General features: G+C 39.8%; 1 protein-coding gene across 1 annotated transcript in view; it reads right to left on the bottom strand.

Annotated features, from left to right (window-relative positions):
- OTOGL (otogelin like) overlaps positions 1-27,487 on the bottom strand; it is a 180,171-nt gene that overhangs the window by 32,446 nt on the left and 120,238 nt on the right. Inside the window, exons 34-43 of the mRNA XM_018049083.1 lie at positions 26,987-27,104; positions 21,961-22,040; positions 21,211-21,279; positions 16,521-16,594; positions 13,224-13,401; positions 12,854-12,996; positions 12,578-12,601; positions 12,393-12,485; positions 6,330-6,519; positions 3,689-3,903 (exon numbers count right to left, since the gene is read on the bottom strand). Coding sequence (XP_017904572.1) covers positions 3,689-3,903; positions 6,330-6,519; positions 12,393-12,485; positions 12,578-12,601; positions 12,854-12,996; positions 13,224-13,401; positions 16,521-16,594; positions 21,211-21,279; positions 21,961-22,040; positions 26,987-27,104 — 1,184 coding nt within the window. The remainder of the gene's footprint in view (positions 1-3,688; positions 3,904-6,329; positions 6,520-12,392; positions 12,486-12,577; positions 12,602-12,853; positions 12,997-13,223; positions 13,402-16,520; positions 16,595-21,210; positions 21,280-21,960; positions 22,041-26,986; positions 27,105-27,487) is intronic.

Genomic DNA, 27,487 nt, shown 5'->3' with positions numbered 1-27,487 from the left:
TAGCAAAAATCTATTTCTGATATTACATTTTGGATTATAATCCTCTTTTTTATATACTGAAAAAGACTTCGATCCACTATAGATAAAAGCTCCAACAGCTTTCTTCCCTGTTGGCTCACACAGTAGAGAATCGCCTGCAACGCAAGAGACCCGAGTTCGATCCCTGTGTCGGGAAGATTCCCCGGAGAAAGGAATGGCTACCCACTCCTATATTCTTGCCTGGAGAAATCCATGGACAGAGGAGCAGGGCAGGCTACAATTCAAGGTGTCGCAAAAAGTTGGATGCAACTGAGTGACTAACACTTTCACTTTTTTCACAGTTTTTTTAAATGGCATTGCTCTTTAAATGAGATTATAAAAGCTTCTCCAAAAATTGTGGATTAATATTGAACATTGGTCAAACAATTTGCATAATTTATCATGCCTCAACTTAATTAAGAACTCATTTTTTTTTCTACAGCTTATGTTTCATTTTGATTTAGAGATACCTGAAATGTAAATAATTTAACTTTTAACAATATTACTCCATTATTTTCTACTCATTTATTCTGCAAACATTCTGAGCATCTACATTCAGATGCTCTATTTGGACAGGGCAAAGTATCAGGAAAAAATACTTTATATTTTTCATATCCCATTATTTCTTCTCCAAAGTCCATATCTATAAAAACTAAGACATTACCTCCTTTTTAGTCTCAACTATTGAATCATGTCAGTTTCCAACCATTTCATTTTGCATGGAATACTTGCTTTGATCATCAAGAGGCCCCCTAATTGCCAAATCCAGGGAACACTGATACTGTAAACCCTCCTCAGCCTCTCAGAGGCCTGTGAGGCCATGCACGCCCCGTTTCTTGACCCTCTCCTTTGACTTGCACAGCACCACACTCCGGGGCCTTTCTGTCTGTTCATTGTTGTCTCCCCTTCCTGCCTCATTCTGAATCTTTGTCTAGACCCTTTCTTCCATGCAGTGTGGGAGGTGAGAGTTCGATCCCCTGGTCAGGAAGAACCCCTGGAGGAGGAAATGGCAACCCATTCCAGCGTTCTTGCCTGGAGAATCCCATGGACAAAGGCTCCTGGCGGGCTACAGTCCATGGGGTTGCAAAGAGTCAGACACAGCTGAGTGACCTACTTTCTTCCATAGCCCTGTCTACTCACTACAAATGCTCTTCCTGGGCGCATAAATTTCTCAGGTTTCTACCACCATCTTGGGCATTTACATCTTCACCTCAGTTTCTTCACAAGTTAAATAGAGTTAATTTTTAAAAACCTACTAGTACTTAAGACTGCTGTGAGCTAATATATGGAAAGGGTTCAGAGCAGACCCTGGCACATCATACATGAGTTATTGTTATTTAGAAACTCTCTATACTAATAACTCCCCAAATCTGATCTCTGGATTCAATTAGTCTCTTCTGAGATCTAGAATAGCTTCAATTTTTTTTTCTGGGTATTTTAGCCTTAAAGTCCCACACGACTTAATCTGCCCAACATGAAAAAATTGTATCCTTTCTCTACTAAACCCACAAGAGCTGATTCTCCTGTATCCTCCATTCATCCATTGCATCCTTCCACAATTTCTTGGGCACCTAACTACATGTCAGGCACCCTACTATGCATAAGTAATATAAAGGTGACTAAAACAGACCTGTTCTTGTGGATCTCATGGTTAAAGCCTATATATAGAACCAAGAGGCGTCACCACGCTGAAAGAGATTAGAGGAGGGCAGTGTTCCAGCTTAGGGCACTGCAGGCGTAAAAGCCCACACGCAGGAAAATCTTGAAATAGTGAAACAGTTGAAAGGAGACTGAAGTGCCTGGACCGTAGACAACCAGAAAAGTGTAGCACAAGAGGAAGCTGGAGAAGCAGGCAGGCCAAAGCACAGAGGAAATTATAAAGCCCTGATAAGAAGTTAAGAATGAATTCTAAGAGTAAGTGAAAGACCCCGAAGGATTTTAGGTAGAGAAATAATCCAATCTTGTTTCCATTTTCAAAAGATCATCTGCCTACTATGTGGACATTTGCAAATGAGGATGAATATTAGAAGTAGGGAAACTAAATAAACAGTACCCATTCTTTTGCCATCAAATTCACTGGGACAATCTGTAGGGAAAGCTGGGACTATCACAGATTAAATGATATCCTGGGTTGCTTCACTATGCCTTGAATAGTCAAGCTGAAAAGTCTCCTGATTTAATAATCAATCTTATAAGTTCCCAGTTAAAAAAGCAATTTTTGAAAGTTGTTATGCTTTAAAAAGATGGATTACAATGGCACTGAAATGAGTTTAAAATTATTTGCAGTTTTTTTCATTTTTATATGCATGCACTTTAAAACATCAACATTTAAAATGTATTTGCCTGCAGATCTCTGAGTAAAACTGAAGCCCCAGAAACTGCACCATTTTTATCCCATGACTTCACATCCTTTGTCTTTTCCCTCAGGAAACTCACAGGATGGGCTGAGGTCTGTGGCGTCCACAGTCAGTGGAGGATCACGGAAGATCCTGCCAAGTGAAGCCCTTCTGCTGTGACAGTTCACTCGCTCTCCTTCCCAGACGCCTCCCCGTAGTCTTGCATTAAGCTATTTCAGTGTTTTCCCAACACGGTCATTTCTAGCAACCCAGCTCCTGTCATACTGTTTTCTCTGCCTCGGTCTCCCTTCCTCCCTCTTCTCTCCTGGCAAACATCCTTCCAAATAATTCAAATGTCTGAAACTCTGGGAAGTCTTCTAATGTGGGTTCCTATTCATCTCCACAGTGTATACTGTGGTGAATCTGTTCACGGACTTGCCTTCCTTCTAGACTTTTTGAGAGAAAGGAGAGGGTCTTACTCATCTTTGTATCACAGGAGTTATACTAGGAACACAGTTCCTAGTAGGTGCTTGATACTCACAAACTTTTCATTTAATGATTCATGAAATGCTGTATTTGCTTGTCCTTTGTTTCTAACAATCGGAGAAGGCAATGGCACCCCACTCCAGTACTCTTGCCTGCAAAACCCCATGGACGGAGGAGCCTGGTAGGCTGCAGTTCATGGGGTCGCTATGAGTCGGACATGACTGAGCGACATACCTTACCTTTCATTTTCATGCATTGGAGAAGGAAATGGCAACCCACTCCAGTGTTCTTGCCTGGAGAATCCCAGGGACGGGGGAGCCTGGTGGGCTTCCGTCTATGGGGCTGCACAGAGTCCGACACGACTAAAGCGACTTAGCATGTTTCTAACAATGGATCCTTTTTTTAAACAGTACAGGTTGTTTCAATATCTACTAGTCACCTAAAGTCAGGAAGTTAGAGACTAATAAAGAACAATTAAATTGAATATGTGGCCGATTCTAAGTCTACACCTGAGAGGCCACACACCTGAGAGGTGACTAAAGCCTCACTGTCTTGGGTTTTATACTGGGTTATCGAGTGGCATCCATCTCTTTCCTCTATAGGAATTTATTCACAGGACAAAGTTTCATTTTTCTTGAAAGCTGGAGATACAGGTCATTAAAATACTTGGGGGAAAAGATAGTTATTCTTCCTGTTCTGTAAGTCAATAAACAGTGAATGATTTTGAAGTCCCCTGGGGATAACCTATTCTTAGTGGAAGAACATCATGGCAAGACCAAGAATTTATTGGCTTTTACTCTCAACACATCTGACACAACAGCTCTGATTTACGGTCGCTTCCAACTTACCGCGTCATGGCATGGGGTGAAAACTCTTCTATTTAATAACTCAATGCAGTGACTGCAGTCCTGCTCAGTACAATTTCTAACAGGCCTTCTTGTTGTTACTTTAAATGATTTCTCAATTTCCCAGCTCTCAATGAACAATTCTATGTCCTCCATATTTGTAATGATTGTGCCATTTTGCATCCTTAGATCGTCATCCGGATCTTCATTGCAAATTCCTAAAAAGATGTGTGACATTTAGAAGGAAATTCTTTATCAAGTACCAAATTTATGTCCTTTGACTCTAATGTTGGTGGATTTTTTTTAAACTACACATGGATTAAATAATGCAGATCTTTCTTAACCAGGTAAGAAAGAAACCATGATCCTAGAAGGCAAGATTTGTGAAAAGATCATAGGAGAAGAAAGAGAAGATTGATTCTGTCTCAGTGCTCGTTCACTATTACCACTATCTCCTAATTTAAGTAGTTCTTAAATCTGACAAGGTATTCCCCAGACTAGTGGGCATAACTTACTTTTTACCTAGTCAAGTGCAAAGCCAAGAGGAGTAGAAAGAAATGAACCTAGATCCTGATCATACCTTACCTGAATTCCACTCTACTCTAAGATATAATTTTTTCTTAATTCCTAAGACTCCTAGCTATAAAAGATATGAGTTAAACATTTTTTTTCAAGTATCAAATCTTAATCCTCAAGCAGTTATATCAAGATCAATAAGGGTTTCTGCTGCCATCATTGCCCCACACCTGTAAATATACAGGAGACTGAATACAGTAAAAAATAAACAAATAAATAAATAACCAAACCAAACAAACAAAAATAAAAATACCTCAAGTTAAGCCACCTATACTGTAAAACAGCTATTTTAAAAGTCTAAACTCTCCTGGGGAAAGGTAATTGCTAGTTAAAATATGTTTTCATTGCACCTCCAGCCACCACTCCTGCAGACCTCACATTTCTTTGTAGAACAGGTTGTCAATATAGACCTCCCATTCTGGTGTCCAGGCTCAATTTGGGTCACTACAACCCTGTCAGCCAGCACCCTGCTTTTCTTTAAACAAACCACCGCTCTCCCACTGTAGACGTTTAGAGGGTGATCTTTGTCAGCAAAAAGATGACCCTAGCCCCTTCTCTGCAGTGATTAGTTAAGAATCCAGTTAGCACACTGTCTCCATAAAAGCAGAAGCTGAAAGTAAAAGAAGAAAACAAATGCGAAAATCAAACAGAAGTCCTAGCACACAGAAGTGATGAATCAGAACAAATATGCATTCTCAATATCTCTGAGTTATTATTCAGTAATACCTACTGAATTGTATTTATGTACACACAACACAATGCATACTCAAGAACTATTTCCACAATGCTGACTTAAGTCACCAGAGAAGGCTGTGCTATGTTTAGCATGCTCTAAGCAGGCAAGGAAATCATTAACCATTTTAGCCAAACTTTCCACTAAAGGCTTTACATTTTTGAAGAAGAAATTTGGGTATTTCAGGCAGTTTGTTGAGAGCAAGGACCTGGTCTATTTCTTTTGAGTTGTCAGCATGAAGCATAAGGTCAGATATTCAGAAACTCATCCATAAACTTCTACTCAATTAATATTTACTGAGCTTAAAATAGGTATATTTGTGCTAAGCTAATATTTATTGACTATATTAAACAATGTCTTCAGAGTTTTACATTAACTTTCACATTCAGTTCTAACAACAATCTTGAAGGTGGATTTTACTATTCCCATCTGAAAGATAAGGAAACTGATGTTCACTTAAATATCTGTAAAGGGGATATCGCCTAGCAGACACCAGTCAGAATTTTTTTTTATATACCTAGAGATATTTCTAATTTGTTTCCTTTGGCTTATAACTATGTATCTATATAACATATTGTGATATGAAACCTTAGTGTAAAGGCACATCTAGGCTTTACACTAAGGTTTCATATCACAATATGTTACACGACTGAGCGACTTCACTTTCACATTTCACTTTCATGCATTGGAGAAGACAATGGCAACCCACTCCAGTGTTCTTGCCTGGAGAATCCCAGGGATGGAGGAGCCTGGTAGGCTGCCGTCTATGGGGTCGCAGAGACACGACTGAAGTGACTTAACAAAAAAGGCTTTACACTTCATAACAAAACTGGGACTAATATTCAGAACATTGTGCTCCCTGAATATATACCTTTCAAGATGACTTAACTAAGCTTTCTTTGATGCCAAACTTTAAAAAGTAAGTAAGAAACAAAATTAAGTTTTTAATCATTCTATGCCTCATTTTTATCACTTATAAATTAACACTGGTGCCTACTTATTAGGGCTACTGCTAGAATCGAATGAGTTAAAGTTTGTAAAATAATGCCTGAGACTTCATTAATGCTTAATAAGGATGAGATGGTAGGAATGCAAACAGTATTGTAGCAACAGTGGTAAGCATGTATCTCTAAAAAACACCCAAGTTGAACTGTATTATCTTGCTTCTTCCTTTCCATTCATAGAAAGACATTGCTTCCTTCAGTATTCACATGAGGAGGTACTGAAAGTAACATCTCTTCAGTCCAAACAAAGCAGAGAATGACGAGCCAAAGCTGTGTAATGTGAACAGAAAAAAAAAGAAGAAGAAACAGATATTTGAAAAGCAGCGCTCACCACAAAGTCCTTCTGTGTAGGATGACAAGTTAAACTGAGAGCCAAAATGAATGTCTACGATCCCCGTAAGGTGAGTCCACTTTATGATTAGTCCAGCTGGAGTAGTAATCACGTACATTGAACCAGAATCCTCTATGGACAGACCTTGATTTGAAAAGGGCAAAGGCGCAACTACAGAATCCACTTCTACCTAAAATTACATAATGCATTTACACCTGTTAGAACAATGTTCATGTTTTAATATACACCCTGTTGCTGTCACAGTTTCTCAGAACTCCTAAATTCTTTTATTGCTCTTTCGTGTCTTGTTATATTCAATATCTGGGGGCGTCCCAGGTGGCTCAGTGGTAAAGAATCCGCCTGCCAATGCAGGGGATGTGGCAGGAGCCTCGGGTTCAATCCCTTGGTCGAGAAGATGCCCTGAAGAAGGAAATGGCAACCTGCTCCAGTATTCCTGCCTGGAAAACCCCATGAACAGAGGATCGCGGCCGGCTACAGTCCATGGGGTCACAGAAGAGCCAGATACTACTCAGTGACAAAACAGCAACATTGCCCTTTGTTTTCCACAAAACCAAGCCTTCCTCTAAGTTATATACTATTTTCATTTGCTTCCTTCAATATATGTTGATTACACTATTACTTCCTAATATAAATTTAAGATAAAGCTTTTTATCAGGAGGTTTTCTTTAATCTGGGTTCTCTCTTTGATCTAAATCAGTGTTTGTTTACTTATAATGCTCGTAAAACCATCTATGAGGCTTAGTAATTATTAGGATTTTCAGAAATTCTACTTTCCAGGTTTCAGCTAGATTCTAGATTTTATAGTTTTAACATGCTTTCTTTGTAATACTACTATAAGCAATCTAAGGATTTTACTTGGAAAACAGTGCTTTAAATAACAGACAATGAACCGCGAACTCTATAACTATCAGTAAAATTCTCAAAGTTATACCTAACCAACCATCCAATTTCTAATCTTTAAATCTTCCTCATACTGCCACCCTCAAGCTGAAACATCCTTTGCCTGCTGAATTTCTACTCCTTCTTTAAGATTTATCTCAGGTGTCACCTTCTCCAAAAATATCTATTTGACCCTGCTATACACAGCATTTAAATGAGCCCTATCTCTGTTTCCATGATATCTTGGCCATGACTCTATTATTTTGGCTCCTGCTGCCTTTAATTGGCAAAAAATCACATGTATGCACCCCACACACCACTGCAAGTTACTTGAGATCAGGAACTGTTTCATTTTATCACATAAACTCACTAAATGATTTTTTAAGTTAATAAGTTTTCAACTGAATCCATGACCAATCAGCAGTTCAGCTGAAGCCGAAAATAAGCCCTTCCACCCAAATGCTCACAACCATAGTGCTGACCAGGTTTAAGCTTATTTCCTACCCACTATTATATACCAACCTTATGAAAGTCAAAGATACATATAGATATTCTAGTATCCAAAAAAGCCATGTATTCAATTTTAAGTTTCAGTTCAGTACAGTTGCTCAGTCATGTCTGACTCTTTGTGACCCCCTGGACTGCAGCACAGCAGGCTTCCCTGTCCATCACCAACTCCCAGAGCTTGTTCAAACTCATGGCCATCGAGTCAGTGATGCCATCCAACCATCTCATCCTCTCTTGTCCCCTTTTCCTCTTGCCTTAAATCTTTCCCAGCATCAGGGTCTTTTCCAATGAGTCAGTTCTTCATATCAGATGGCCAAAGTATTGGATTTTCAGCTTCAGCATCAGTCCTTCCAATGAAATTTCAGGACTGATTTCCTTTAGGGTTGACTGGTTGGCTCTTCTTGCAGTCCAAGGGACTCAAGAGCCTTCTCCAACACTACCATTCAAAAGCATCAATTCTTTGATGTTCAGCTTTCTTTATAGTCCAACTCTCACACCTATACATGACTATTGGAAAAACCATAGCTTTGACTAGATGGATCTTTGTTGGCAAAGTAATGTCTCTGTTTTTTAAAATGCCATCTAGGTTGGTCATAGCTCTTCTTCCAAGGAGCAAGCATCTTTTAATTTCATGGCTGCAGTCACCATCTGCAGTGATTTTGGAGCCCCAAAAAAATAAAGTCTCATTGTTTCCATTGTCTCCCCATCTATTTTCCATGAAGTGATGGGACCAGATGCCATGATTTTAGTTTTCTGAATGCTGAGTTTTAAGCCTACTTTTTCACTCTCCTCCTTCACTTTCATCAAGAGGCTCTTTAGTTCTTCTTTGCTTTCTGCCATAAGTGTGATGTCATCTGCATATCTGAGGTTACTGATATTTCTCCCAGCAATCTTGATTCCAGCTTGTGCTTAATCCAGCCTGGCATTTCTCATGATGTACTCTGCATGTAAGTTAAATAAGCAGGGTGACAATATACAGCTTTGTTGTACTCCCTTCCCAATTTGGAACAAGTCTGTTTTCCATGTCCAATTCTAACTCTTGCTTCTTGACCTGCACAAAGATTTCTCAGGAGGCAGGTAAGGTGGTCTGGTATTACAGACTCTAAGAATTTCCCACAATTTGTAGTGATCCACACAGTTGAAGGCTTTGAAATAGTCAATAAAGCAGAAGTAGATGCTTTTCTGGAACTGTCTTACTTTTCCAATGATGCAACAGATGTTGGCAATTTGATATCTGGTTCCTCTGCCTTTTCTAAATCCAGCTTGAACACCTCAAAGTTCATGGTTCACAAACTGTTGAAGCCTGGTTTGGAGAATTTTGAGCATTACTCTGCTAGTGTGTGAGATGAGTGCAATTGTGTGGTAGTTTGAGCATTCGTTGGCATTGCCTTTCTTTGAGATTGGAATGAAAACTGCCTTTTTCCAGTCCTGTGGCTACTGTTGAGTTTTCCAAATTTGCTGGCATACTGAGTGCAGCACTTTCACAGCATCATCTTTTAGGATTTGAAATAGCTCAACTGGAATTTGATTACCTCCATTAGTTTTGTTCATAGTGATGCTTCCTAAGGCCCACTTGACTTTACATTCCAGGATGTCTGGCTCTAAGTGAGTGATCACACCATCACAGTTATCTGGGTCATGAAAATTTTTTGCATGGTTCTGTGTATTCTTGCCACCTCTTCTTAATATCTCCTGCTTCTGTTAGGTCTATATTGTTTCTGTCCTTTATTGTGCCCATCTTTGCATAAAATGTAGCTTGGTATCTCTAATTTTCTTGATGAGCTCTCTAGTCTTTCCCATTCTATTGTTTTCCTCTTTTTTTGCTTTGGTCACTGAGGAAGATTTTCTTATCTCTCTTTGCTATTCTTGGGAACTCTGCATTCAAATCTGTGTATCTTTCATTTTCTCCTTTGCCTTTCGCTTCTTTTCTTTTCTCAGCCCTTTGTAAGGCCCCCTCAGACAACCATTTTGCCTTTTTGCAGTTCTTTTTCTTGGGGATGGTCTTGATCACTGCCCACTGTACAATGTCAGGAACCTCCATCCACCGTTCTTCAGGCAGTCTGTCAGGTCTATTCCCTTGAATCTATTTGTCACTTCCACTGTATAGCCGTAAGGGATTTGATTTAGGTCATACCTGAATGGTGTCATTGTTTTCCTTACTTTCTTCAATTTTTGTCTGAATTTTGCAATAAGGAGTTCAGTGATCTCAGCCACAGTCAGCTCCCCGTCTTGTTTTTGCTGACTGTATACAGTTTCTCTATCTCTGGCTGCAAAGAACATAATCAATCTGATTTCAGTATTGACCATCTGGTGATGTCCATATGATGTCTAACACATGTCTCTTGTGTTGGTGCAAGAGGGTTCTTGCTCTGACCAGTGCTTTATTTGACAAAACTCTGTTAGCCTGTGCCCTGTTTCATTTTGTACTCCACGATCAAACTTGCTTGTTACTCCAGATACCTCTTGACTTCCTATTTTTGCATTCCAGTCCCCTATAATGAAAAGGACATCTTTTTTGGGTATTAGATCTAGAAGATCTTGTAAGTCTTCATAGAGCTTTTCAACTTCAGCTTTCTTAGCATTACTGGTTGGGGCATAGACTTGGATTACTATGATATTGAATAGTTTGCCTTGGAAACGAACCAAGATCATTCTGTCGTTTTTGAGATTGCATGCATGTTCTGCATTTCAGACTCTTCACTGACTGCGAGGGCTACTCCATTTCCTCTAAGGGATTCTTGCCCACAGGAGTAGATATAATGGTCATCTGAGTTAAAGTCGCCCATCCAGTCCATTTTAGTTCACTGATTCCTAGAATGTCAGCGTTCACTGTTGCCACCTCCTGTTTGACCACTTCCAATTTACCTTGGTTCACGGACCTAACATTCCAGGTTCCTACGTAAGATCGTTCTTTATAGCATCGGACTTTACTTTCATCACTAGTCACGTCCACAACTGGGGGTTGTTTTTTGCTTTGGCTCCATCTCTTCATTCTTCCTGGAGTATTTCTCTACTCTTCTCCAGTAGCATATTCAGCCCCTACTGACCTGGGGAGTTCATCTTTCAGTGTCCTATCTTTTTGCCTTTTCATGGGGTTCTCAAGGCAATAATACTGAAGAGGTTTGCCATTCCCTTCTCCAGTGGACCACGATTTGTCAGAACTCTCCACTATGACCTGTCTGTCCTGGGTGGCCCTACATGGCATGGCTCATACTTTCACTGAGTTAGACAAGGCTGCAGTCCATGTGATCAGATTGGTTAGTTTTCTGTGATTGTGGTTTTCATTCTGTCTGCCCTCTGATGGAGAAGGATAAGAGGCTTATGGAAGCTTCCTGATGGGAGAGACTGACTGGAAACTGGGTCTTGTTCTGATGGGCGGGGCCATGCTCAGTAAATCTTTAATCCAGTTTTCTGCTGATGGGCAGGGAGGGCTGTGTTCCCTCCCTGTTGTTTGAACAGAGACCAAACTATGGTGGAGGTAATGAAGATAATGGCAACCTCCTTCATAGGTCCCATGCACTCACTGCCGACCTCAGTGCCCCCTACCCTGCAGCAGGCCACCACCAACCTATGCCTCTGCCCGAGACTCCTGGACACTCATAGGCAAGTCTGGGTCAGTCTCCTATGGGATCACTGCTCCTAAACTTTCTGACATTTTACTGTATATAGACTTGCTTTTACACTGTTTCCAGTTCAGAATCTATGGCCTGTGCTAAGAGAATTATTTCTGAAAAACACATAACATCTCAGGCATTTTGAGCTAAATCTTTACATATTACTTTCTTCTATTTTTGAGAGCACCGTGTGTTATCTGAGGGCTTCCCAGGTGGTGCTAGTGGTAAAGAATCTGCCTGCCAATGCAGGAGATTGGGTTCAATCTGTGCATTGGGAAGATCTCTGGAGGAGGAAATGGTACCCTATTCCAATATTCTTGCCTGGAGAACCCCATGGGCAGAGTAGCCTGGTGGGCTACAGCCCACTGGGTTGCAAAGAGTCAGACACGACTGAGCATGCACTGGACTATATGTCTGAGTGAGTCATCCAGCTCTCAACACTCCTATTGGGGAAGCATAATTCCTTGGGATAAAGGTTTTCCCTGTAAAATCAAAAGGCTCCTTTCCAGCTTTTTAATGATGCATTGCTCTTCTCCCATTTATTTCAATAAATTTAAATATTCTTTCATTTTCTTTTCTTATTTTAGCTATCAATCAATACTACCGATATTGCAAAACTACTCTATCCATTTGTTCTCTCCATGGTCTTCATTCTTGTATTCTTGGCTGCCTGCTGTTCTTTGCAAGTTATGATCCCCTCTTTCACCTCATTTCCACTTTGCCTAATTTGAAACACTAACATTAACTCTAACACTAGGAAGCTTGGCAACTCACATTATCGAGAGAGCTTTAGAATGTTTAACATGGCGGTTTCAGTTAACCTCACAAAAGGAGAAACATTTGCAACAGTTGAGAGGTTATGGTAGGAGACATACAAGATTATGAAACACATTTTTATACTATCTGTAAAAAGAATGATTAGACATCGTAGCAATGGAAATCCACTGATATGCTTAATTCCTCTCTTTTGGGAAATAACTGTACTTACATAATTTCTCAGTTTCATCTAAGGTGAAGACATGTTTTAACTTTGTGTCCCTACCTTTCTTGCTACCCGATTGACAAGTACTTTATGTAGAGATGTGGTCAAATTTAACTTCTTAAAACAAAGTCCAGAGACTCTTCCAGAGGAAGCCTTCATTGAAAAAAAAATTGAAACTTTATGGAGTTAAACATAATTTTAGCAATAAATAGTAGTAATTTACTAAACATTTTCCAAATACTCACTAGCTTTTTAAATGAGTTTCCATTCTGAAAAACAAAAAAAGTTATAGAGATAAAACACTTTAAAAAAATACACTATTTGACTTTTAAAAACATTATTTGGATTAATATTATATGCTTCTAAATACATTCACTTGAAATATACTCATGTTTTAAGTACCAGAAGATAAATCTCAGCGAATTCTTGAGTCCCTTCTTATTGTGGGAATACCTAATGTTGTGACATACTTCAGCTGCTCGATTTATGAATAAATGACACAAGAATAAATTATGACTTACCTGATTCATGGAGCATTTTTCAATATGAGCAACTATAACTTCCCCAGGAATTCTTACTAAGATATAAGAAGCCATACTATATAATGCTGCGTTATTTCCATCAAAAGTAATAATGCTGAGTTCTGACAACATGGAACAACGACCTAAAACGTGATAGAGAGTAGATTTAGTGTATTACCTAATTATTTGTATTACAGTAATAACTTCTCCTTTAAAAACATCTTTCAAATTGGTCTTATTATGTTTGACAAAAAGCAACTCTAAAAGTTATTGGAAACCAAAATCATAAGTCAGCTGAACTTTGACTTGATGAAGTGATAGCTTGAAAAAAATAACCATCTCCTCCTGATTTAAAATTGATAAAACTCACATGGACATTCCCACTCAGGGCAGCAGATATCACTATTCACTTGAACAGGTCTTCCCCGGAAACCACAATCAGGCATTTCCAATTCCTTTGGGCAATTAAGAGACCAGTTGTACAACTTCCATTCCATGTTAAGACATATATATTGGCTACAATTATAAACAGGATCAAATTGTTGAGGCTGTTAATAAAAAAGAAAATTAATGCATTTTTTCCATTTTCAACTAATGTTTTAATTTTTAAATTTCCCATTCACATTGCCTATAGTATACACTTCCTAAACACAAAATCTTTTGAAAGATGAACAATGAAAATTGAGGTGGGAGGGGGGTTCAGGATTGGGAACGTGTGTACACCCGTGGTGGATTCATGTTGATGTATGGCAAAACCAATACAGTATTGAAAAGTAAAATAAAGTAAAATAAAATAAACAAATAAGTAAAATAAAATAAAAAGAAAATTTCACAGTGGCTTTTGTTGAGGTATCTTCTCTAAAATACTCAGCAGTATGGTCATTTAATTGTACCTTAATATTGATTTGATATCAGAACTGCCCACATATCCAACTTCCAAGAAAACTGAAGTCTTGTCCTAAATTGTCTAGATTAGTGTTCTGCAAGCAGACTTAAAACAGTGGCAGTTGACCTTTCATATTATGTTGTATAAAGCTAGTATGATTAAGACTTCTGTTAATTTCAGCTTAAAAAATAACAGCTTAATATTATCCAAATATTTCATTAAAAATCAAATGCAATGTCAGTTGGGCAGTATCTGGATAGAATCATTAAAATTTATTTTTTTACATATAGCTTACAGACTTCTAGATAAAGTTGCATATTTTCAAAGCTTATAAATTATATTCTATATAAATTATACTAATAACTGTAGCAATGATAAATATCATACCACTTATTATGCTCCAGGCATTGTTCTAATTAGTCCATTTTATTTCCACAAAAGCACCCTCTGAGGTAGGTATTAAAATTTTCCCCTATTTCATAGAAAATCAGGTTTAAGGTCAAACTAAATCCTGAAGAAAGGCAGTGCCAAAGAATGCTCAAACTACCGCACAATTGCACTCATCTCACACACTGGTAAAGTAATGCTTAAAATTCTCCAAGCCAGGCTTCAGCAATATGTGAACCATGAACTCCCTGATGTTCAAGCTGGTTTTAGAAAAGGCAGAGGAAACAGAGATCAAATTATCACATCCACTGGATCATCAAAAAACCAAGAGAGTTCAAGAGAAACATCTACTTCTGCTTTATTGACTATGCCAAAGCCTTTGACTGTGTGGATCACAATAAACTGTGGAAAATCCTGAAAGAGTTGGGAGTACCCCAAGTAAAAAATAAAATAAAATAAAAGTCCAAATACTTCTGGAAAAAAAAAAAAAAATGGGAATACCAGACCACCTGACCTGCCTCTTGAGAAACCTATATGCAGGTCAGGCAGCAACAGTTAGAACTGGATGTGGAACAACAGACTGGTTCCAAATAGGAAAAGGAGTACATCAAGGCTGTATATTGTCACCCTGCTTATTTAATTTATATGCAGAGTACATCATGAGAAACGCTGGGCTGGAGGAAGCACAAGCTGGAATCAAGACTGCCGGGAGAAATGTCAACAACCTCAGACATGCAGATGACGTAGGCAGCTCATAGATGCCTCTGCTCAGAAACCTCCCTCTGCTCTTCCTAAGTCACTCAGAATGGGAGCCACAGTCTTTACGTCATCCACAAGGCCTTACATAACCCATTTCCCACTATTTCACTCTGGACTTACTGTATGACCTCCTTGCTATTCTTCCATTTTTTAGGTGGTTAGGTACATTTTCAACTCAGGGCCTTTGCACTTGCTGATCCCTCTGCTTGGATTGCTTTGCATGGTTCTTGGTTCTTTGCATGGTTCACTCTCTTAACTTCTTCAGATTTTTTCTTTAAAGTAACAGTTACTCTATTAATGAGGATCAGTGAAAATCACTTCATTGAAAATAGTTTTATTTTTCTCCTGAGCACCAAGCTCTATAATGTTTTATATAACTTGGCAAATTAATTTTGCTTATTGTCTACTTTAGAATCCAATCCAATGTAAACTCGGTAAAAGTAGTAATTTACCTGAATAGCTCCTAGCCAGCAATAGTGCTGAATAAATATTAGTTGGATAAATAATTGGTTTATCAGAACAAGTGGCATATTTGGAGTAAGGAGATAATTTCTGAAGTCTCAGCCAGGACAATTACCAGCTCTGGGATTCAGTGACCTTATCTTTTACTCGTTTATCTTCGTCATTTTGCACAGTGCCCCAGTGGTTCAGCAGGTAAAGAATTTGCCTGCAATGCAGGAGACTCAGGAGATGCGGGTTTGAGCCCTAGCTCAGGATGATCCCTTGGAGGAGAAAATGGCAACCCATTCCAGTATTCTTGCCTGGATAATCCCATGGACAGAGGAGCCTGGCAGGCTACGGTTCAAAGGGTTGCACAGAGTCGGACATGACTGAACATGTGTACAGGTCAACAGATGGTATATAGTAGCTGCTTGATAAATATTTTTGAATGCCTAATTTACAGAGAAACCCAAAATATACCCTTTATTATTATAAAGAATTATCATCATTAAAAAATTATTAAGGAATCACATTTAATTATTATAAGTTAAGAAATTATCTAATTAATAAATTAATAAATAAGAGTATTAAATTAACACATGTAATTATTATGACACCTAATTATCACAAAATTATTGTTATTAAGGATTCATCTTTAAGACTTCATTTGCATTTCATTTTGTTTTTCTTAGTGTAACCAAAATCTAATTATTAAGAAATATCTGACAGTTAAGGAAATACAATTGTTAAAATGTAAGACATCCTAAAGGAGATCAGTCCTGGGTGTTCATTGGAGGGATGCTGAAGCTGAAACTCCAATATTTTGGCCACCTCAAGTGAAGAGTTGACTCATTGGAAAAGACCCTGATGCTGGGAGGGATTGAGGGCAGGAGGAGAAGGGGACTACAGAAGATGAGATGGCTGGATGGCATCACCGACTCGATGGACATGAGTTTGAGTGAACTCCGGGAGTTGGTGATGGACAGGGAGGCCTGGTGTGCTGCGATTCATGGGGTCGCAAAGAGTCGGACACAACTGAGCGACTGAACTGAACTGAACTGAAGGCATACTTAATTTAACAAAGAAAGACTTGAGAGCATACCAAAAGAATTTTAATAGCATTTGGATAGTGATACAGAAACAATAGACACAATCAGGAAATGAGAGATAGCTGAAGATATTACTCAGTCATACCTCACATTCCAAACCTGTCGTCGTTGTTAGCATGTCAATTGCAGTGAAGTCTGATGGAGTAATCATTTCTGGACCTGAAGGAAATAAAGAGGTCCCCAACATTAGTGAAGTGGTATTGATCATGTATAAAATTCATTTGTGACAGACACCATGATCAGAAATTTTATATAGATTATTTCACTTAATTCTAACAAGAACCCTGTTAAGTATAGGTAATAATATTATTGTCATTTTACAGATAAGGAGACTAAGCTATAGAGAAGTAAGCTGGTATCAAAGGCAGAATTTGAACCTGGGAATTCTGATTCCAGAGTACTGGCTTTGAGGCACCATTCTATAAAACACATTCACTGCCTTGATTGTGTCAACACATTTGTTTGAACTGGTAGAAATATCAACAGTATCACTAAAGACTGCTCAGGAGTTACAAATTTTGTTGAATTCTTAAAATACATAGCGAGGTTGATTCATTTCCCAGTGAATCTCTAGAATGTTTTCCTTGCAAGCAGAACATATGCTATGGACTAATCAAGACCCCAGTTGAGGATGTGGTAAAGAAGGTATCCATTGAAAGGGAAAATATGACTGGTAAACATTCAGAAAATGAAGATCATGGCATCTGGTCCCAACACTTCATGGCAAATAGATGGGGAAACAATAGAAACAATGAGAGACTTGATTTGGGGGGCTCCAAAATCACTGCAGATGGTGACTGCAGCCATGAAATTAAAAGATGCTTGCTCCTTGGAAGAAAAGCTATGACCAATCTAGACAGCATATTAAAAAGCAGAAACTTTACTTTGCCAACAAAGGTCCATCTAGTCAAAGCTATGGTTTTTCCAGTAGTCAGGTATGGATGTGAGAGTTGGACTATAAAGAAAGCTGAGAAGCAAAGAATTAATGCTTTTGAACTGTGGTGTTGGAAAAGGCTTTTGAGAGTCCCCTGGACTGCAAGGAGATCCCACCAGTCAATCCTAAAGGAAATCAGTCCTGAACATTCATTGGAAGGACTGATGCTGAAGCTGAAACTCCAATACTTTGGCCACCTGATGCAAAGAACTGACTCACTGGAAAAGACCCTGATGCTGGGAAAGATTGAAGGTGGAGGAGAAGGGGACGACAGAAGATGAGATGGTTGGATGGCATCACCAACTGGATGGACATGAGTTTGAGCAAGCTTCGGGAGTTGGTGGTGGACAAGGAAGCCTGGCGTGCAGCAGTCCATGGGGCTGCAAAGAGTTGGACACAACTGAGTGACTGAACTGAACTGAAACATATTTGCAAGATGCTTTCTAAAGTTTTTTTGTTAGTAATAAAGATGTCTCCAAAATATTCAAAGTCCTAAGGACTGTTGTTTTTCAGTCGCTCAAGAGTATTCTCCAACACCACAGTTTGAAAGCATCAATTCTTCCACATTCAGCCTTCTTAACGGCCCAACTCTCACATCCATACATGACTACTGGAAAAATAATAGCTTTGACTATTTAAATCTTTCTCGGCAAAGTAATGTCTCTGCTTTTTAATATGCTGTCTAGGTTTGTCATAGCTTTTCTTCCAAGGAGCAGTTCAGTTCAGCCACTCAGTTGTGTCAGACTTTTTGCTACCCCATGGACTGCTGAATGCCAGGCTTCCCTGTCCATCACCAACTTCCAAAGCTATCTTTTAACTTCATGGCTGCAGTCACCATCCTGGAGAAGGAAATGGCAACCCATTCCAGAATTATTGCCTGGAAAATTCCATGGACAGAGGAGCCTTATGGGCTACATTCCATGGGGTTGCAGACAGTTGGACACAACTGAGCACACACACAGAGTCACCATCTGCAGTGATTTTGGAGCCCAAGAAAATAAAGTCTGTCACTGTTTCCATTGTTTCTCTATATATTGCCATGAAGTGACGGGACCAGATGCCATGATCCTTGTTTTTTCAATGTTGAGTTTTAAGCCATCTTTTTTTCACTCTCATCTTTCACCTTCATCAAGAGATTCCTCTTTGCTTTCTGCCATAAGGGTGGTGTCATCCAAATATCTGAGGTTATTAATATTCTCACAGCAATCTCGATTCCAGCTTGTGCTTCATCCAGTCCAGTATTTCACATGATGTACTCTGCATATAAGTTAAATAAGCAGGGTGACAATATACAGCTTTGATGAACTCCTTGTGCCAAAATGAAGGGCTGAAATTTTGTCTAGCTGTAATTGCACTATCCATTGTTGATACTATCTAAAATGACCATATTAGTTTCCTGTGGCTGCCATAAATAAATTATTTCAAGTTTAGTGGTTTAAAACATCACCAAATTATTATTTTGTGGTTCTGGAAGTCAGAAGTCCTAAAATCAAGGTATCAGCAATGGCTGTATTCCTTCTAGAGTCTCTATGGAAGAATTTGTTTCCTTGCTTTTCCAACTATGGATTGCATGAATATATTGATGTATCATGGCCCCTTCCTCATCTTCAAAACCACAGAATAATATTTCCAAATCTCAGTCTCTCTCTCTCCCTTCTTCCTCCTCTCCCTTTGTCCTTCCCTGCTAATTTTGACTTCTCACATGCATTATCTCTTCTGACTCTGACCATCCCCCTTCTTTTTTATAAGGATCTTTGTGATTACACTGGGCTCACACAGATAATCCAGGAAAACTTCCCATCTCAAAATTCTTAACTTCATCACATCTTCAGCATGCAAGTTCCCATTTTCACAAATTCTGGAGATGACGACATGGACATCTTTGTTGGGGGGGTGCATTACTCAGCCTACCACAATGACATCAGAGAATTAAATAAATTTTATAAATAACTTATTTTATCTATTCTAACAACTTATCATAAAGTAGAATAAAAACTTCTATTGCTTGGTCCTAAAAGCTGGGTTCATGGTTTATTAGATGTTGTAACTTCTACAGAATATGACAACTTTACAGACTAAAAATGGGATTGTAGTTCTTACTTCTTCTGTCTGCCCTCTGATGGATAAAAATAAGAGAGGCTTATGCAAGCTTCCTGATGGAAGGGTCTTCCTCTGGTGGGTAGGGCCATGCCCAGTAAATCTTTAATTCAATTTTCTGCCGATGGGGGAGGCCCCTTAGTTGCTTGGCCTAAAGCAGCCCAGTCCTGGAGTCTGCAGTCTCTATGGTAGGGCTAATAGCAGCCTCATGCAAGAGGATTTATGCCAACATCTACTTCTGCTTCACTGACTACACTAAAGCTTTTGACTGTGTGGATCACAACAAACTGGAAAATTCTTAGAGACATGGGAATAAGAGACCACCCTACCTGCCTCCTGAGAAAACTGTATGCAGGTCAAGAAGCAATAGTTAGAAATGATGGGCTCCCCAGGTGGTGCTAGTGGTAAAGAACCTGCCCACCAGTGCAGGAGACATAGAGATGAGGGTTTAATCCCTGGGTCGGGAAAATCCCCTGGAGGAGAAAATGGCAACTCACTCCAGGATTCTTCCCTGGATAGTCCCATGGACAGGAGCCTAATGGGCTATAGTCCATAGGGTCATAAAGAGTCAAACACAACTGAAGCAACTTAGCATGTATGGAACAACTAGGAAAGGAGCACATCAAGCCTGTATACTGTCACCCTGCTTATTTAACTTATACGCAGAGTACATCATGAGAATTGCTGGGGTAGATGAATCATAAGCTGGAATAAATATTTCCAAGAGAAAAATCAACAACCTTAGATATGCAGGTGATAGTACTTTAATGGAGAAAAGTGAGGGGGAACTAAAGAGCCTCTTGATGAAGGTGAAACTGGAGTGTGAAAAAGCTGGCCTAAAATTTAACATTCAAAAAACAAAGATCATGGCATCTGGTCCCATCACTTCATGGCAAATAGATGGGGAAATGTGGGGAATTGGCAGATTTTATTTTCCTTGGCTCCAAAATCACTGCAGATGGTGATTGCAGCCATAAAATTAAAAGACACTTGCTCCTTGGAAGAAAAGCTATGACAAACTTAGACAGCATCGTCAAAAGCAGAGTTATCACTTTGCTGACAATGTCCATTTAGTCAAAGCTATGGTTTTTCCAGTAGTCATGGATGATGTGAGAGTCGGACCATGTAGAAGGCTGAGCACCGAAGAATTGATGCTTTTGCAATGTGGTATTCGAGAAGACCCTTGAGAGTCCCTTGGAGATCAAACCAGTCCATCCTAAAGGAAATCAACCTGAATATTCATTGGAGAGACTGATGCTGAAGCTGAAGCTCCAACATTCTGGCCACCTGATGCAAAGAACTCACTCACTGGAAAAGACCCTGATGCTGGGCAAGACTGAAGGCAGGAGAAGAGGGTGACAGAGGATGAGATGGTTGGATGGCATCATCGACATGAGTTTGAGCAAACTCTGGGAGATGGTGAAGGACAGGGAAACCTAGTGTGCTGCAGTCCATGGGGTCACAAAGGGTCAGACATGACTGAGAGGCTGAACAACAACAAATTCCAGGCAAAAATGCAAGGGGCATTCTCATTATCTATACTAACTGAAATGGGACAGACACAGACCAGATGCAGAAACCATTCTGAAAATGTGGCTCGTTGATCCAGTAAATAGTTACTTAGTGAAACAAAAGTGACTGCTGGGTTCTCCAGTGGGTTAGGTATAACTAACACCAGCAGCTGTTTTAGTGTGCCAAGATCTAAATTGCATAATGCTAAGTTTAATGTCTAAAATTACAATACTTATAAACATGGGTAGAGATGGCTTACCTGGTGAAATTAATGCTGGTTCTGTGGGAATCAGAGGTATGCCTACAAAGAAACAAAGATACTCTTCTTTAATCTGTTTTGCTTAAAGTGAGGCCCAGACAGTTCATATAAGAATATTCATATAAGGAAAATGTTTTGGGAGAGAAGATGCAAGAGGAATGTTAGAAGAAAAATTTGCATAGTTTTAACATTGGAGAAGACTCTTGAGAGTCCCTTGGACTGCAAGGAGGTCCAACCAGTCCATCCTAAAGGAGATCAGTCCTGGGTGTTCATTGGAAGGACTGATGCTAAAGCTGAAACTCCAATACTTTGGCCACCTCATGCGAAGAGTTGACTCATTGGAAAAGACCCTGATTCTGGGAGGGATTGGGGGAGGGAGGAGAAGGGGATGACAGAGGATGAGATGGCTGGATGGCATCACCGACTCTATGGACATGAGTTTGAGTAAACTCTGGGAGTTGGTGATGGACAGGGAGGCCTGGCGTGCTGCGATTCATGGGGTCACAAAGAGTCAGACACAACTGAGCAACTGAACCGAACTGAACCGAAAAGTAACTCAGAACCAAAGAAAAAAAAAAAAAAACTTTGAAAAAGACAATGAAGGAGAATCTTATGAAGGTTTACTGTTTGTCTAAAATGTCTGTTTTTATAGTTACTTGCCACTGTATAAATATATTCATGTATTTTACACTTTAGAATAAGTTAAGTAAGATTCATACTTACAGTCTTCTGGATAAACACATTTAAGAGTGACTTCATCAAGGATCATATGTTTAGGGCAGTAGGGCAAGCATCCTTCGATCCTTCACATGGAAAAAATTAAAGAGAAAAATTTAATAGAACAATATATGGCATTTAATATATGCAATTAAGATACAGTTTTCCTATAATTCTTCTATTCACCTTTTCAAACACTAAGGATTGCTCCATTTGCTATTTTCCATCATACCTCATTGTATGAAACCACAAGCTAGTGGATGATAACGAAATATTCATGATTGAGGCAGAATTTGAACACAGAACATTCAAAATATACACTTAAATTTGGCACACACCAAGGCCACGTTCTATAAATTACTGGAAATGCAGAAGAATCCTTTATTGTGATTTTACTCTATGTTCATCATACTGTTATCTTCCTACACTCCCTCACATATAAGAAGATAAGACCCACTATTTGAATATTCATAAGGATGTTGGTAGAACAAAATCAGAATGTTCGGTGGCTGTCTCTGCCTATTATTGAGCCCTAAGTCATTGGAAAGTAATTAGAAATCTCTGGGTGGCAGACATGGAGTTGGGACCTGGTTGCTTTTGGAGGACAGGGAGGGGAATGGCAGAGGATACAGTTCTCTCAAGAGCCTCAGGGCCTGTGTCTGAAATGGCAGCAGTGCTCAGAGAGGGGGTGGTTGTGTATGAGCCTAAGGAGACAGAATTTCAAGCTCCGAAACATCTGGTCTTTTATGCGGCGCACTGCACTTTCAAGAAGACCAAATTTCAAGAAGAATGGATTTGGGAATCATGAGCCCAGAACAGATAAGACCAATCTGAAATGCTTCTGCTCTAAGGGAATGAAGCCAAGATGATGACTGAGACTACATCTTCCTTTTCATTCAATTGGGTCTCAGAGTCCAATTTATTTTGATTCAAAAGAATTACAATATACCCTTCAAGTACAGCCAGTTCTTAGACTCACACATACTAGAGAGAACTAATGTACATATGGTTTTTAAAAGGCTTGCTTGTCTGCCTCTCAAATACACCAGCAGGCTATAATACTATTTTTAATATTTTACTTATTTAAATAATTTTTTTTTGGCTATGCGGCATATGGAATCTTAGTTACTTGACCAGAGATTGAACCAACGCACTCTGAATTGAAAGTGGAATTTTAACCACTGGACAGCCAGGAAGGTCCCTCAGTATTGTAAAATATTTCCAACTGCCTTAACTATAAAGTAAAAGTTTGGACCCAAATACAACCCCTTTCCAATTCAGTGTGGATATGAACTAACTTGATACTCTGGGCACGTGTTGCCACCAGAGGGCACTTGTTCATGGAAGGAAATCAAACCCAAGAAAAGCTAACTTTTCTTTTAACAGGAGACTGTGTTGTTGCCTCTTAGATAATTTCTTTACAATTTTTTTAAAGAAATATTTCAGCTTAGTTTATGAGACCAATTATTTCATAAAATGAACCTAAATAATAAAACTTTAACCAGTATATGATATTCCTGCTGCTGCTGCTAAGTCACTTCAGTCGTGTCTGACTCTATATGATATACCTATCCTACTCTAAACTTTGTCAAGCACATAAGAAAAAGCTACTAAATAACTGAAAATATCAGGGACAGTCGGCTATCCTCAAATTAAATAAACACCACTTTTTTATGCAACTCAATTATTTTGTAATTGCTTTATGTAAGTCAAAACCACAGCTATTCTTTTAAAAATATCTTCCAAAACCCAGTAACTTGTTCCTTTAAAATGTCTTCACGATTGCACACAGCAGGGTTCCCTTCACTCTGTCATACAACTGGTAATTTAGTCGACTTCTGCCTCAGATGCAGAACAGTTCTTATAATAGGCATATTATATAATAGGAATAACGCTACTTACATATGGGCTCTGTGGTATGCTAGTTGGCATCTTTTCTTATGAAAGTTCTCATTTCCACTAGATGTTTTTATTTTCAACACTTGCTATGTGCCAGAAACTGAAATCCTCCAGAACCAGCGTGGTGGTTCTGCTGGGGACTTGGAGGAGGTGTGCAAGGCGATGCTGACATGCCAACCTAGTACCTGAGTCTCCTCTCAGGACAGCAAGGACCAGGAGGAGCCCTAGTGAGGTGCCTCAGCCAGGAAAGGGGAGCAGTAGAAAGGAAACAGTGAAGAAGACAGAGATGAGAACTGGCTTGGTAGGGGTGAAGTTTCATCCTGAGTCTCTGCTCCGCTCTCTAATCATACCAAAACAGACACCCCAGGGTATCTATAGACCAAACAGCGGAAGCACTGAAGATCTGGGTTCAGCCACCCTGGAGACTGCGTACGCCACAGAAAACAACTAGCCTAATGCCACTTCAAACACAGCTCCATTTCCTTCCCAGTTCCAGGGCTGCTCTTGTCTGCCTCTCTTTCTCCCTTCCTCCTCCCCAGTGTGCCCTCCTCCCTGTGAAGGCCCTGTTATTTCCCCGCCTCCTGATGGCTCCCAGAGGAGACAGGAAATAGGTTTGTGAATGTGAAGGGTCCAAGTGAGTGGTGAAGGCTTCTTTTCAGAAAGAACTGGTTGTTTTCATTTTTAAGAAAATAAACAAAAGTAACCTAGACAGCATATTAAAAAGCAGAGACATTACTTTGCCAACAAAGGTCCGTCTAATCAAGGCTATGGTTTTTCCAGTGGTCATGTATGGATGTGAGAGTTGGACTATAAAGAAAGGTATAAAGAGCGCTGAAGCATTGATGCTTTTGAACTGTGGTGTTGGAGAAGACTCTTGAGAGTCCCTTGGACTGCAAGGAGATCCAACCAGTCCATCCTAAAGGAGACCAGTCCTGAGTGTTCATTGGGAGGACTGATGCTGAAGCTGAAACTCCAATACTTTAGCCACCTGACGCTAAGTGCTGACTCATTTGAAAAGACCCTGATGCTGAGAAAGATTGAAGGCGGGAGGAGAAGGGGACGACAGAGGATGAGACGGTTGGATGGCATCACCAACTCAATGGACGTGAGTTTGAGTAAACTCCGGGAGTTGGTGATGGGCAGGGAGGCCTGGCGTGCTGCAGCCCATGGGGTTGCAACGAGTCGGACACGACTGAGCAACTGAACTGAACTGAACTGATCATTTCCTTCCCTCTGTTTCTGTAGCACATGTTGCCTGACAGGATGTTGCTGTTCAAACTCTGGCTCAGCTGCCTGAAGGCTGTGTGGTCTGAGGCAAGCTGCTTAACTTCCATGTGGCCTTGGTTTGTTTTCTCTTCTGACAACAGGAACAATGAGATTACCCGTTTTATAGCACTCAGCACAGTGAGCATCATGTTGTATTTAAATACTTCAATGTGCTGTGCCTGTGGCATTTATTCCTCTGGTCCTCTTTCCCCTATACTGTCAATTCTCTGCTAGTGTTCCTGTCTTCTTCCTAAAGACTTTGAGCTCTTGAAATAGGGACTGCATCTCACTTATTCATATGCCAGAACCTTCTGTATTTGTTGTAGAGCAGAAGCTCATAAATAACTAATGGAATATGATTCATTTAAAAATATTCCCTCCTACTACTAATTGCATTTCTCTGTTCTCCTTTACAATAAAACTGCTAAAAAAAAAAAACCAAAAACGCTGTTACACTGTCAATCTCCATTTCGCCTCTTCCTATTCTCCAGATTACCAAATTCAAAGACTAATTTTCAGTCTCAAATTTAAAATCCTCGAAACCAAATTCCTGACTTTTCCTCTAAACTTCTCCTCCTAATATCTTCCTTATCTCAGTAACTGGCAACTCAGTCCTTCCATTAATTGAATCATTTGAGTTTGTTGACATTTGACCAGATTTGACCACAAAGATGGCAATTTCATATGATTCTGAAATCAATGAAATGCCGAGGCCTGACCTGGAGTCCTTACCTCCTCTTTCACGTGCATGCGTGCGTGCTCAGCCACTTCAGTCGTGTCCGACTCTTCGCGAACCTATATACTGTAGCCCGCCAGGCTCCTCTGACCATGGGATTCTCCAGGCAAGAATACTGAAGTGCATTTCCATGCCCTTCTCCAGGGGATCTTCCCAACCCAGGGATTGAACCCGTGTCTCCGGCACCGCAGGTGGATTCTTAACCACTGAGCCCCTGAGGAAGCCTCTTTCTCTCATAACTAATGTTAAATCTGTCAGCATCCCTATGGCCTTAAATTCAACATGCAGGCAGAATCTGTTCTCTGCCCCCACAACCTCCAGGGCCACCAACCTAGTGAAAGTCCCTTCACGTCCTGTCTGTGTCACTGCCCGGTTCTGCCCTTGTTCTTCCCCTCCCCAAAAGCCAGTGCAATGGCCAGTGCAAACTTGTGAAAGGGCCGAGTCCACTCCTCTGTCCCGAAATACACCAGGACATTACTCACAGAAAATGACAAAGTCCTCCCGACAGGCTACAAGGCCCTATGGGATTTGCCAGCCTCTTTTTCTGGTTTCCTCTCTAAGTTTTGTTCACTTTCCCCCAATTAACTAGCCTCCGTGCTCATCCTCAAACACACCAGACATATTCCCACCCTGGACCTTTACACTTTTCTCAGGTTGAAAGGCTCTTTCCCCAGACATCCACATGGCTAGTTCCCTCACTTCCTTCCCATCTCTTACTGTATACTGCCTTGTCAGCCTGCTCTTCCCTGACCACCCTATACTAATGAGCAAACGCGCATACCTGTTTTATGCTCCCTTTTCCCTTCCTTTATTTTTGTCCATTATAAATCCATCTAAACAATAGATCACATTATATATTTACATTTTAATTTTTTATTCTTTGCCTCAGTGCAGCAAAATGTTTTAGCTAAAGAAAGGTAAATACTTTGTTCAGTACTCTATCCCAGCAGCTACAAGAATTGGGCACAGAGCAGACTCTCAATAACTACTGCTTGAATAAAATTAAACACATTCATGAATGAGGAACTAGAATAAATTATTCTTGAGAATCTTTTAATCTAAAAATATAATCACTGGGAACAGAATCTGCTAATGCTAGAATCTATTCATTACTGGTTAAACATGACTTACGGTGGAAGAAATTTACACGCGAGAGCTTCAGGGTCACTGCACGTTTTAAAACAGGGAGTGGCACAAGGTTCGTATCTCCATTCACACATCCTCCTGTAGGGCACTGCTGCCTGGATTTCTGGGGGAAAAATGAAGTTCAGAGTGTGTGTGTTTTTAATGGGCAGCTTAGAATGCAGTGATTTATAATAGTAAACCCATTAAGGTCTGAACCTTTTTTGATTGAAAGGACAGGGCAGCAGAGATGGGGAGAGGGAGGAAACAGCGTAACTGCTTGGTGATCAAGGCATTCCATGCTCAGGCTGAACATCAAAATGTTAGTTCTTCTTCCAAATATTTGAAAAAGCAAGAGGTAGGAGGAGACTAAGGACAATTCTAAATCATTTTCCTTTATTTATGTTTTGCTAGTGTTCAGTGATCTATGTATCATGATAATAGCATGCACTTGTTTAGAATTTAAGTTTTTGCAAAATAGCTTTTTGTCCATTATTCTATTTTACCCTT

The sequence above is a fragment of the Capra hircus genome, chromosome 5 (genome assembly GCF_001704415.2).
Source record: "Capra hircus breed San Clemente chromosome 5, ASM170441v1, whole genome shotgun sequence".
Taxonomy (NCBI): Eukaryota; Metazoa; Chordata; class Mammalia; order Artiodactyla; family Bovidae; genus Capra; species Capra hircus.
The sequence above is the reverse complement of the archived record's forward strand: the minus strand, read 5'-3'. Positions and strand labels throughout refer to the sequence as shown.